Source organism: Leopardus geoffroyi, chromosome B4 (genome assembly GCF_018350155.1).
Source record: "Leopardus geoffroyi isolate Oge1 chromosome B4, O.geoffroyi_Oge1_pat1.0, whole genome shotgun sequence".
NCBI lineage: Eukaryota > Metazoa > Chordata > Mammalia > Carnivora > Felidae > Leopardus > Leopardus geoffroyi.
In genome coordinates, this window is record NC_059341.1 from 52,222,012 (window position 1) to 52,234,799 (window position 12,788).

Genomic DNA, 12,788 nt, shown 5'->3' on the forward strand with positions numbered 1-12,788 from the left:
ATCTCTAGGGGTGGTGAAAGGGGAAAGAGGACTGCAGTGGGGGTAAGTTGTAAGAGCTAGGCTGTGTCTGGACCTTCTTCAAGACTGTGGAGTTCAGTCTTCATGCCTTTTAAGTTAGGCGGGCTGGAAATGGCAACCTCTAAATTCCATCCAATTTTTAAAAATTCTTTGGATTTTATAATGTTTTGAGAATTTGCAAAAGTCTACAAAATGATGAACTCAGAGGGTCAAGAAGAGATGATGTGGGAAATATGGAAAGCTACTTAGCTTTCCTATCATGCCAACTATTTTAGTTTCTTCCTTAAACTTTGTGTAGATTAACTGCAGATGAGTGCGAAGTGTGTAGTGCCAGACTGGTGTGTGCTTTCTTTCTGTTGCTGCTGCGTTTTGTGCTTTGTATACATATCTTCCCTGGAGAGCTGCATGGAAACAGTTAATGGTGCTAATGTCAACAGAGGACCTGATCAGCGTTAAGAGTTGTATACATTTGAATTGGGTCATCAGTTTACTTTATACAATTTTTGGAATTGGTTCTTTAATAAAAGCTTACAGTTAGATAAAAGAATATATAATATAGAGAATGTATTTTACTTTAAATCCATTTGGTCAAAAAAATGTTAATGCTTGAAAATTATCCTAAAGTTGGATAATTTTTTTCTGAGAAAAGTGTTTTTTCTGTATACTTTAAGCTAGCCAGCTTCGAAATTATCACGTTTATGTATAATAAATACATATATACAGTGTTTGAATTTGGTTATTGAGTTTCCATATTGCTTTTTAACAATTCATTTTATTTATCTTTAGGAAGAATGCAGAAAATTATCAGTGCATTTTATAATTTATGAAGTGTAACTCTAGATATCCAAATAACTTAGTTTATGAAGTACAGAAGACAGTCTTATATATTTGAAAGTTTTAAAGCTTTCTGCTACTCCTTGAAAATACTGCTTAATGACTCTGTAATGACAGGTCATGGTAGCTTAAAATGGATGTGTCATTGACTATTCCTTTGTGCTTCAAAGCTTTAAGATGGTTAACTTTAGGTGCCAAATAAATCTTAAAACAATGCTCTCTGAATAGTGAGAAACTTTGTTCTGATTATTTAAAGGTCATTGTCTTATGTGGTAGAATTAGGAATCATAAAAAGTCTTTGCAGGGTAATAAAGTAGTATGTAAATTTTGTGAGGTTATATTTTCATACTGATTTTTTTCTTGACTTAAAATTTTAAGTTCTGAAAATTGAACTTTTTCTTAGATATGCAAATAGAGCAGTGTTTGATTTTTCACTAATGAAGTTTCATTTCAGTATCTTCAATGACTGGATCTAATGTGTGCTTAGAATTTCAAACTAACCTGCAGTGAAGGGAATTCTAGTTTGACGTAGCCACTTAAGGTTGAGAGTGAGGGGGAAAAATCGTGTTTCTTCATAGATTATCACAGTTCGAACTATAAGCAAAGGTAGGGAATGTAACACAACTGCCACCAAGAATCTTAGAATATATTCCTGTATATTTGATATTTAAAATTGTTGGGTACATTAATACCATAATATTATAATTGGATCTAGCAATATAATGCTTCAGAACAGTTTATGGGCATTATATTTTTTATATTCATAACAGAGAGTTTTGGACTATAACATGTGATTCTTACACGTGTGAAACAGTGTACGCTAATCCATTAGGTACAGCACAGCTATCAACTATGGTTTCAACCTTCAAGGAGTCTGTAATATTGGAAAGAACAGGCAGTGGATTGAAAGAGGGAGATGGTGGGGACAACATGGACTTATTTAAGTGTTAGGTCCTTCAGTGTACCATTAGATGAATTTAATCTCCACAATGGCCTTTTACTGTTCTCTTTCCTTTTTTTTTTTTTTTTTTTTTTCAGATGACACTGAAGCTTAAAGAGGTTAAGGGCCTATCGTAGGTCACATAGCCTCACTAGTCACTGGCATTCAAATTAAGATCTCGGGGCTAAAGCCCCTCTACACCTAAAAATACCGGACAGTATAATAAACAGCCCTATAATATGTATTTCTCCATAAGTGGGTTGCTTGGGGCTAGAGGTGTCATTTCATGGAAACAAATACAGTAGTTAGGTTAGTAGGCCAACCTACAAATAAAAGCTTGTTCAACCCCCTAAAAACCTGTGACTAGTATTATAATAACAGGGTCTTGCAATTTGGTCATTCATTTACCTTCACTCAGGAGCACTTAGTAAATGCTGGGCACTGTTCTGTAATACAGTGGGGAGACCCTGCCTTCCTGGAGCCTATACTCTAGTAGTAGAAACAAGACATTAAAACAAAAAATGGAATAAACATGTAGTTTAGAAATAATATCTTCTGGGACACCTGGGGGCTCAGTTGGTTGAACTTCTGACTCGATTTTGGCTCAGGTCATGATCTCACAGTCAAGGGATCAAGCCCTGCATCGGGCTCTATGCTGACAGCACAAAGCCTGCTTGGGCATCTCTGTCTGTCTGTCTCTCTCTCTCTCTCTCTCGCCCTGCCCATTTGTGCATGAGTGCTCTCTCTCTTAAAATAAACATTTTTTAAAAATTAAAATAGCATTGGGGCGCCTGGGTGGCTCAGTCGGTTGAACGTCCGACTTTGGCTCAGGTCATGATCTTGCGGTCTGTGAGTTCGAGCCCTGCGTCAGGCTCTGTGCTAACAGCTCGGAGCCTGGAGCCTGCTTCGGATTCTGTGTCTCCCTCTCTCTCTGCCCCTAACCCACTCACATTCTGTCTCTGTCTCTCTCAAAAATAAATAAACATTAAAAGAAAGTTAAAAATTAAAATAGTATCATCTTTTTTTTTAAATTTTTTTTTTTCAACGTTTATTTATTTTTGGGACAGAGAGAGACAGAGCATGAACGGGGGAGGGGCAGAGAGAGAGGGAGACACAGAATCGGAAACAGGCTCCAGGCTCTGAGCCATCAGCCCAGAGCCTGACGCGGGGCTCGAACTCACGGACCGTGAGATCGTGACCTGGCTGAAGTCGGATGCCTAACCGACTGCGCCACCCAGGCGCCCCATAAAATAGTATCATCTTAAAGGAAAAGTAGAGTGTTTTGTGACAGTTTAGGAAAGTTTCAATGATGAAGTAGATTTAGAGTTTCAAGATTGGGACATCAGACTTCCAGTCTTAGTGAATTTTACCATGGAATCCTGTTCTCCTTTTTAGCCCCAGGACCACTGCCAGGACCAGGCCTGCTCAGTGTGTCTTTATAGTTTCTGTGGGTAGCTTAATGCCTGGCATCCAGTCAGTCTTTAAAAGTGGTACTGATGGTGATGATGTTGGCCTCCAGTCTTTGAAGGAGTTAACCGGGACCGAATAACAGGCATCTGCATAACTCAGGTGGTTGCATTTTGAGAACCCTTTTTGGATTTCTCAAATGTTTTTTCCCTTAATGTGGGTAGATTTGTTTTGTTTCTTTGTTTTTTGTTTTTATGCCTGGTGTATCTTTAGGAAGGAGAAAGAAATGAAGAGTAGAAAAATATAAAGTTAGTTAGAAGAGTGAGAATTGGAGGCCCTGGAGACTGGCCAGATGTATACATCCCTGTATAGCCACCTTTATCTGTCCATGGTAGATAAGGTGTTTCTTAGCATTTGTTGATAAATGCACCTCTCCTGTGACTTTTTAATTTTTCTGTAATAGATTATGTATAAATTGGGGTCAAATATTAAAAGTTACATGTAGATGTGAGGGTATGGATGGAATTCAGATGGGTTGATATAAATGACCAGTAGGGTAAATTCATGGGGGTGGGAACCATGTATAATGTGTGTGATGTCTAGTGATAACTACCATGCTGGTAAGTGATGTTAATTAACATAGAAAATGCTGCCATACTGTTTGGAGCTATATTGTGTCTGGTCTTCGAATGGCAGGCTGAGATTTTTATTTTCTAGCTTGCCATGGCAGATAATTTTTGGTATAGCATTAATAGTGCAAAGTGAAGGTTTTAAGGGAAATTTAATATAGGCAGATGGATTAGAAAGGGGCAAACCTGGAATCAAGGAGAGCAAGTTCTGGATCTGTTGTTATAATAATCTGTGAGTTAGTTGCTTGAACCAAGTTAGTAGTAGCAGGAATGGAAAGGAAGAAGGCCATCGATCAAAGATATTAAAGAGGAGTTGACAGGCTCTATGACTCGTGCTGAGCTAGGAGGTTGACAGAGAAAGAGGTCATAAGCTACTCAAAGTCTTTGTGTCTGAGTGACTACAAGAATGATTGGTACCCTGACTGGAATAAGGGAGTAGGTGGCGGGGAGGGGGGTGGGGGGAAGCTCTAGGTGGAAGTGTTAATCATGGTTTAGTCTTTGAGCTGTTTGAGAGGACATAGCATTTTAGGTGGCAAAAATCGGCCTTTCAAAAGCACTCCCAACATTATCTTCTATTTCTCCTTCACAAACAAGAAAGAAACACAACTCTTTCTCCCCAAAACATCCTATTCCAGCTACCTCGTAGACTGTACATGTATATACATCCAAGCCAGAAATGTCATAGTCACCCATCCAGTTATTCATTCAATAAATACTTACGGGTATTTACTGTGTGCCAAGTGCTGTAGGCTTTGTGAAGGACAGACATGGACCTTGCTTGTAAGGAGCATACAGGTATTTTGTGGGAGAGGCCATAATAAAATAATCACAAATATGTACTTGTAGATGGTGATACATTCTGTGAAGTGTACATCATGCTTTGACCAGATATATGGAGTGGACTTGGCCCAGTATGAGGGTTACTGGAAGAGGACTTTCTCACAAATCAGAGAAATAAGCCTGCCTCTGAAAGTTCAGCAGTGAAATTTCCAGAGTGGATCAGAACAAAGCAGCACAAAATCATCTGAAAAATGAAAAATAAATAGCATCTTGGGCTTGAGACTGGACCATAACCTGAGTGAAAGTTTTGCCCTGTCTGAAGACTTGGGGTGGATTGGTGTGGTATAGAAATTGAGTAAGAGGAGAAAAACTACGGAAGGGCAAGTCTTCAGCAACTGGTTTTGATTGTTATTTTAGTCCCAGTGACAGGGTCTTCCAATCACTTGTTCACGGATACATTCTTTCTTGCGATTCTCTTCAACACATTTTGAACTCCTAAATGCGCCTTAGTGATTAAGATCTATCACTAAACAAAATAGACCAGAACACTATCTTTCTGGGGAGCAAGGAGGGGGGGCGGGGTGCAGCATGTCAGACAAAGTAAGCATTAGTAAATAAATTTTAGAGTGTGTGATAATATGCAAATGCTGTAAGACAAAAATAGGGCAAGGTTTGGTCATCAGGAGAGCAATGATGAGGAATGAATGTGGGAAGAAAGCTGAAATCAGAGAGGTGACAGGTTAGACTGGGGCCTCATTGGTTGGTGTCACTGCAGGCTGAGTAGAGGAGGCACATGATCCGGCATTACCCTTTGAAAGGGTCACTTTGCTGTGTTTATGAGGAGATTTGGGAGAGCTAACAGAGCCCTTCCAGAGGAAGTTCTCTTCCACGTGAGATTTTTCTCCTTATATTTTTCCTTCTTAGCATTTAACGAGATTATGCTTAAATATTGAATTGCATAATTACTGTTTCTTTTAAGCTGCTTGATGATCAGTTACCGTTAATTTAATAGCAGCTTTTGGGGGGGGGGAAGGGAGCATCATGGCCATATTAAATAAACCTCTCCATCCTTATTTCAGAGACAGTATATTTAAAAAGTACATGTTAGAATCAAGGCAACGCTTGTTTAATGCCTACTTGCTCACACTGTGTATGTATGGTAGGTAAGATTCATGAAAAGCAGTCTTGTTCTTCATAAAAAGCAGTCTTGTTCATTGCTGTATTTTTAGTCCCTCAGCCTAAGCTTTTCTCATAGTAGGTCTTCAATAAATATTTGTTGATTTAATGAGTTTTGATGACAGCCAACTTAATTCCATGCTTATTCAGAAACCTTAAAATTTGCCTCCTTGTGAAATTAAATACTCTCTTCATGTGACATTTATTTATCCTATATGAATTAGTAAATCATCCGTTTGTCAAGTTTGCTGTATGTGATTCTTTGTGAGACAGAAAGGATCTGCCTAGAGGCCTGATTGTAGGACCTGATCCATGACTATGCCAAGATAATGCAGGGACCTGAGAGGCCTCTTGGGAGACAGCTGAAATCCAGACCTTACCAACTGCCATGACATTTCCGTTTAGAAACTTTCACATCAGGCTGCTGTGGCTTTTAGAACACAAGGGAGACTTTGAAGTCCATACTGTTGTGAATAGCATGGGTAAAGTGAATGTAGACCAGTCTTTAATATACTGAAATCAGTGGGTCCTACAGAAACCTGAGAGAAATAGAAAGTAGTGCTCATGAGGTACAGATGATAGAAGTTTTAGAGCCAGTTGGGGAACTGTGTGGCCATTTGGCAGTAGCCTCTGAGCTATTTGGGAATTATTCTCTGAAGTGGCCAGCAACTTCAGAAGCACTTAACTCTTTGAAGTCATAATAATCTTTATGTTTTCCACATCTGGCACATAATAGGCAATTAGATGTTTGAAATGAAGACCTATTACAGATTGTAAGAAAAGAAAGTTTTTACCCAAATCTGAACATCCCAGGGCATTTTTCTGCTTTCCACTTGTCATCCAGTCAGGATTCTTACTGTGGCAAATATCAGTGACCCTAAGCCAATGGTATATGCAAAAACAGAACTGTTTTTCCACATTAATTCCAGGAGGCATACAAATGAATTCTTCAAGGCTCTTACCTTTTTTCACTTTAGATAGCTTATTTCCAGCCCCAAGTAATACCATTTTAGTTTTTAAGTCCAAAAGGTAAGTTTTCTTTTCCATACTCAAATAAAAAAAATCTTAGGACTTTGACCACCTTGAATCACAGCAAGGACTGACCCTCTGGTCTTCAGCAATTTTCTGTCCTTGGCTGCAGCCAAAATTACTATTGGCAAACCTTCCAGAAACCATGTGATTGGAAAGGTCTAGTTCACCATAGGAAGCAAGGGTGTGAAAGACTACAAGATCAGAGGTCTGCTGCTCCTCCCTTATAATATAGTACAATGTACTTAAGGCCAGGAAGATGGTGAACCTGAACATCTGCAGAATTTCAAGAAGTGATAGTATCACTGATCTTCAAGGAAGCTTTGTATAGTACCTTGCAGAGTGACCAGCCCTAGATCTGGGACAGTGGAGCAGAAGGGTTGAATTCTGGAGAAGAAACTATGAAATCAATCTTAAACTGGCTGTTGTGAGCAAAGGAGATGGAAGAAATCAACTTTGATTTAGTACAAGTAGCAGTAGACCCCCAGCGTGATCAAAACTCTACCCTGCTGTGGTAGGCCAGTGATTCCATCTGGTTCTTCTGAAGTTACTGGCCACTGCTGAGACTCATTGCCAAATAGTACCAGTGCTTGAGTAATGCTACCAAAACTTGCTTGCTACATATCTCCTATTTCTTCTAACTTCCAAAAGAGTTAGATTCTTTACACATTTTTCCTCTGAGATGAAAAATAGTTCTAGTCTTCACACTGAGTTCACTCCAACAGCTTTTGCTAAACTTGGTTGAAGGTGCATATAATACCCATTTTATTAAATATTTATTTATAAAGCTGTTCAAACTAAAATTTAAAACACAGTGAAGTAGAACAGTATAGCAGAGTCTTGAACTCCTTGCCCAGCTTCATAGTACAAAACGATGATAGAGGGAAAGTAACATGTTAAATTTAGTCAGTTTTTTTTTTCCTCTGTTGAAAATGAATCTTTTATGCTACACTTATTTTTTTTTTTTTAATTTTTTAATGTTTATATTTGAAAGAGAGTGCGTGAGTGGGAGAGGGGCAGAGAGAGACTAAGAATCTGAAGCGGGTGCCAGGCTCTGAGCTGTCAGCCCAGAGCCCAATGTGGGGCCCCGAACCCATGACCTGTGAAATAATGACCTGAGCCGAAGCCAGATGCTCAACCGACTGAGCTGAGCACTCAGGCGCTCCTGTATTACATTTATTTTGAAAAATTTGTTCAATCCCAGAAATATAGATGCGTTGTAATAATGATGCCATTTAAAATAATTCACTAGGAGTGCCTGAGTGGCTCAGTCGGTTGGGCATCCAACTCTGATTTCGGCTCAGGTCGTGATCTCACGGTCATGAAATGGAACCCCCTGTAGGCCTCTGAGCCTGATGTGGAGCCTGCTTAGGATTCTCTCTCTCCCTCTCCCCCTCCTTGCTCACATGCATGCACTCTCTCAAAAAATAATGATTCCAAGTCAAGTAAGAATTTATATTTAATGTGTGTACTTTTTTCTCAACCTGTTTTTTTTTTTAATTTTTAATGTTTATTTTTGAGAGAGAGAGAGAGTGCGCACACGTATGTGTGAGTGCGCACAAGCAGGGGAGGGGCAGAGAGAGGAAGACAGAATCCGAAGCAGGCTCCAGGTTCTGAGCTGTCAACACAGCCTGATGCGAGGCTCAAACTCCAGAACCGCGAGATCGTGACCTGAGCAGAAGTCGGACGCTTAACCGACTGAGCCGACCAAGTGCCCCTTCCCAACCTTTTATATAATGTTTTTTTTTTTTTTTCCTGATTATAGAAGTAATGTATTTTTTAAATAAAAACATTTGGAAAATACTAAAGAATATGGAGAAAATAAAAAATCAACCAATCCTGTTGTGCCAAGAGAATTTGTTAATGTTTCAGTATATATGCATACACATGTGTTTTTTTAAAGTTTTGGGTCTTATTGCTAATATTGTGTTGAATACTATTGTCATTAGGTTTATTGTGTGTTATACTCATGAGAAGATTTTTAAATAACTCTGATATTCTGTCTTGTGAGCATATAATTGTTTAAATACTTCTCTATTTTTAGATGGCTATGTTTTCTACTTTTTTGTGGTGAGAAAATTCTATGTAACATTCTTATAATGCATGTCTATTTCCTAGACTTGGAATTATTTGGAAAGGATATGACCTTTTTAAAAGTTTCACTACCTTAACATTTTGCCAAATTGCTCTCTGGAAGGTTTGTGTACATTTATGTTCTTTCCTGCAATATCTGAGAGTACTTGAAAGTGCCCCCATTTCTGTAATAAACACTCTTGATTGGACAGGTGAAGTTTAAAGGTAACTGATAGAGAATCTACATGGATTGTTGTTAGTGATGCAGATGGTTTAGAACAGGGATTAGTCTTCCAGTTACCTGTTGCCACATAATCAACTACCTCAAATCTTAGTGGCTTAAAACAATAGTGATTTATAGTTTCTTCCCTTTCTTTGGGTTGACTGAGTTCAGCTAGGCCATTCCTCTGTTCTTTGTGGTAAAACTGAGGTTATTCATACAGATACATTCAGCTGGCACTTGGCCATGGCTGGAATATCCAGTGTGTCTTGTCTCATGGCCTCTCATCACTTCGTGCTCTATGTACAGTTTCTTTGTAACAAGGCAGCTGACTTCTAAGGGGGAACATTCTAAGAGGACAAACCCTAGTGCAGAGCACTTATAAATCCTTTGCTCACATTATACTTGCTTATGTCCCATTGGTCAAAGCAAGTCACAAACTAAGGCCAAAATCAAAAGCGGGAGAGGACTACACAAGCCTGTGAATACCAGAGATGGGAAATAAGTTGCAACTCTAATTGCTTAGCAGTAGCAGTTTGGAGCACTGTATTCAGAAGAATTTGGAGACCAGCTTCTGGATCAGTAGAAAAGCATATTGTGATGAGCTAGTGATGTTGTAAGGGTTTAAATGAGGATGTGGGTATACTGGTTGTACTTACCATACTTTAATGTCTGTGAATGTATACCATAAAGCCACAAAGCTAAAAAATGAAAGCAATCCATGAGCTTGTATGTAAGCCCAAATAGTTAAAAAATATTTGAGTACTTGAGTAAAATGAGTCTTAACCTTTTGTTCGTCCTGGTTTCATGTTGGCAGTTAATAACAGTTGGTGTAGAATAAAATATCAATGATAGATAGTCTCACCTGTGTATGCATTTGCATGTGTATTTGTGTGGGGAGAGATTTTAAGTGCTGGACTGAGTTGTCAACTTGACCTTTGGATCAACTCATGTGATTTAAACAGTAATTATCAGTGGCAGTATTTCTGAGTAGGCACTATAACACTGCATTCAAAGGAAGACTTAAAGGAAAATATTATTATTCCATACTATATATACTGTCTTTTCTCTGCATTCACGTGTGTGTGTGTGTGTAAATAAAATTGAGATTGTACTTAAAAACTGAGATTAAACTATGTAGTTTTTATTTAATATGTCTTTTCATATTAGTAGTTATAAGTCAATTTCAGGAGCTACAAAATATGCTTTGATTATTTAGGCATACCTCTATTATTGGACATTTAGCTTTAAAAATTTTTTTCCAATTTCTAAAAGTGTGTAGTGAACATACTCCTACATAAACTTTGTGGTCATTTGCAAATATTTTTAGAAAATGTTTGTTAGATATAGAATTGCTGGCTTAGGCTATATGTGTATTTTATCTTTTGGTAAATATAGTAAAATCCTGCTCTCCACCATAAATGGGGTCTAAAAATATTGAAATTATTAAAATGCCTACTTACAAGATTAATGAAAACATTATTTCTCACTAAGACCATGGAGTCACACACACACACACACAAAAGTAGAAAAGTGATAAAAAGCGATGCATTGTGCAAAAGTGACTGCGTAATGAGTCAGAGAGCCCCGGATCACAGTACATTCAATTCCTGAATTCGTTTGGGAATTAGAGTTGGGCCACCTATTGGAACCATTTGATAGACACATTCATGGTTTTACTGTTTGTGGTTTACACTTAGTCCAGCTGTCTTCCAAAAAATCTTTTCCATTTTATCCTTGAACCAGGCAGTGTTTGGAGTTATCCTCTTTTGTATTCTTTTTTTTTTATTTTTAAAAAAAAATTTTTTTTTTTTTCAACGTTTATTTATTTTTGGGACAGGGAGAGACAGAGCATGAATGGGGGAGGGGCAGAGAGAGAGGGAGACACAGAATCGGAAACAGGCTCCAGGCTCTGAGCCATCAGCCCAGAGCCCGACGCGGGGCTCGAACTCCCGGACCGCGAGATCGTGACCTGGCTGAAGTCGGACGCTTAACCGACTGCGCCACCCAGGCGCCCCTCTCTTTTGTATTCTTGCCAGCACTTGGTATTCCCAGACTTAAGTTTTGGCTAATGTCATGGACAAAAATTGTACCTTGTTTGAATTTGCATGTTCTTGGTTTTGGCTATGCTTGGCATCTTTTTTCCTATCTGTTGCCAGTTTGAATGTCTTTGTGAATTGTCTCTTCCATATATTTTCTGTTTTTCTGTTCTGTCAGAGATTTGTATTTTTGATGCCTGAGCCATTTAGCTTAGTAGAGATCTCCAAAGTATTTTTGGTTTTGTAACCCTACAGGTGAAAAGTTTTTGATTATACACCCCCATTTCATGTGTATTTATAAATTATGTACATGTATTGCTGTCAGTTCATGTGTTACATATTAGTAAAGCTTACTTTTTCTTATTTTATCATGATTTAAAAGTTCATGTATGTATGGGTGCTAAATATGGTTTGCCACAACCCAATGGAAAGTCTTGTGTGCATTCACCTAGAAAACCACGAGTTCAGAGCTATGATTTAGGCCCTTTATCAGCCACTTAGATATGCTAAGAGGAATGCGCTCTCTGTACCACAGTGTACATAATTTGTAAGTCTGTGGGCACTGAGTACTCTAGTAAAGTAGAAAGTAGCCATGGGTCAGACATTGGTTCTGTTACTTCTTTTTTTTTTTTTTTAATTAAAAAAAATTTTTTTTAATGTTTATTTATTTTTGAGAGAGAAAGACAGAGCATGAGTGGGAAGGGGCAGAGAGAGAGAGAGGGAGTCACAGAATCTGAAACTGTCTCCAGGCTCTGAGCTGTTAGTAGAGAGCCCGACACGGGGCTTGAACTCGGAAACGGCAAGATCATGACCTGAGCTGAAGTCGGTCGCTTAACCGACTAAGCCACCCAGGTGCCCCTTTAATTTTTTTTTTTAATGTTTATTTAATTTTTTTGAGAGAGTCGGGGAGGGGCAGAGAGAGAGAGGGAGACACATAACCACAAACAGGCTCCAGGCTCTGAGCTGTCAGCACAGAGCCCAATGCGGGGCTCGAACTCACAAACCGGGAGACCATGACCTGAGCTGAAATCGGACGCCCAACCGACTGAGCTACCCAGGCACCCCTGGTTCTGTTACTTCTATTGACCATATCACTTTGAGAATATGTCATAGTCCTGTTATGTACCAGTTTCTTTTTGTCTTGCCTATTATATAGGCTTACGATGTTATGAGTTAATTTATATAAACAAACTCTGAAAAACTGTGAAACATGGTGTAGGTATGAAATACCTGAGTATTTATTTATTTTTAAAATTTTAATTCACATGAGTATTTGTTTTGCAAGTTCATAACATTGGGTAAAAAGAATTCATTTCAATGTTATTTATGCTGGAAAACAGCTTAAGAATCAGGGCTACTAATAGTGGTTTTGAAACATCGTTTTAAGTCTTTAGCCCATGTAGATTTTAGACCTCTTGAAGGTAGGAACTTCACCAACACTTACTATTATATGTAACAGCAAGTATTGGTGATAGTGTAGTATATTTTCAATAATACACATATTTGGGTTTTTTTAATTTAATTTTCAAAAATGTTTCTTCATTTGTTGAGAGACAGGGAGAGTGTGAGCAGGGGGAGGGACAGAGAGAGACAGAAAAAAGATCTTAAGTGGGCTTTGCTCTGACGGGCAGAGAGCCCTATGT

At 38.5% G+C, this 12,788-nt stretch overlaps 1 protein-coding gene across 24 annotated transcripts in view; it reads left to right on the forward strand.

Moving 5' to 3' along the window:
* Positions 1 to 12,788, forward strand: part of PLEKHA5 (pleckstrin homology domain containing A5) — a 245,399-nt gene that overhangs the window by 5,846 nt on the left and 226,765 nt on the right. The window contains exon 4 of one of the 24 annotated variants that reach the window (XM_045464770.1): positions 4,675 to 6,027. The exons of the other annotated variants lie outside the window; for them this stretch is intronic. Within the exon in view, the coding sequence (XP_045320726.1) occupies positions 4,675 to 4,681 (7 nt within the window). The 3' untranslated portion in view covers positions 4,682 to 6,027. Of the gene's footprint in view, positions 1 to 4,674; positions 6,028 to 12,788 lie in introns of those variants that run through there. 24 annotated transcript variants of the gene reach the window in all.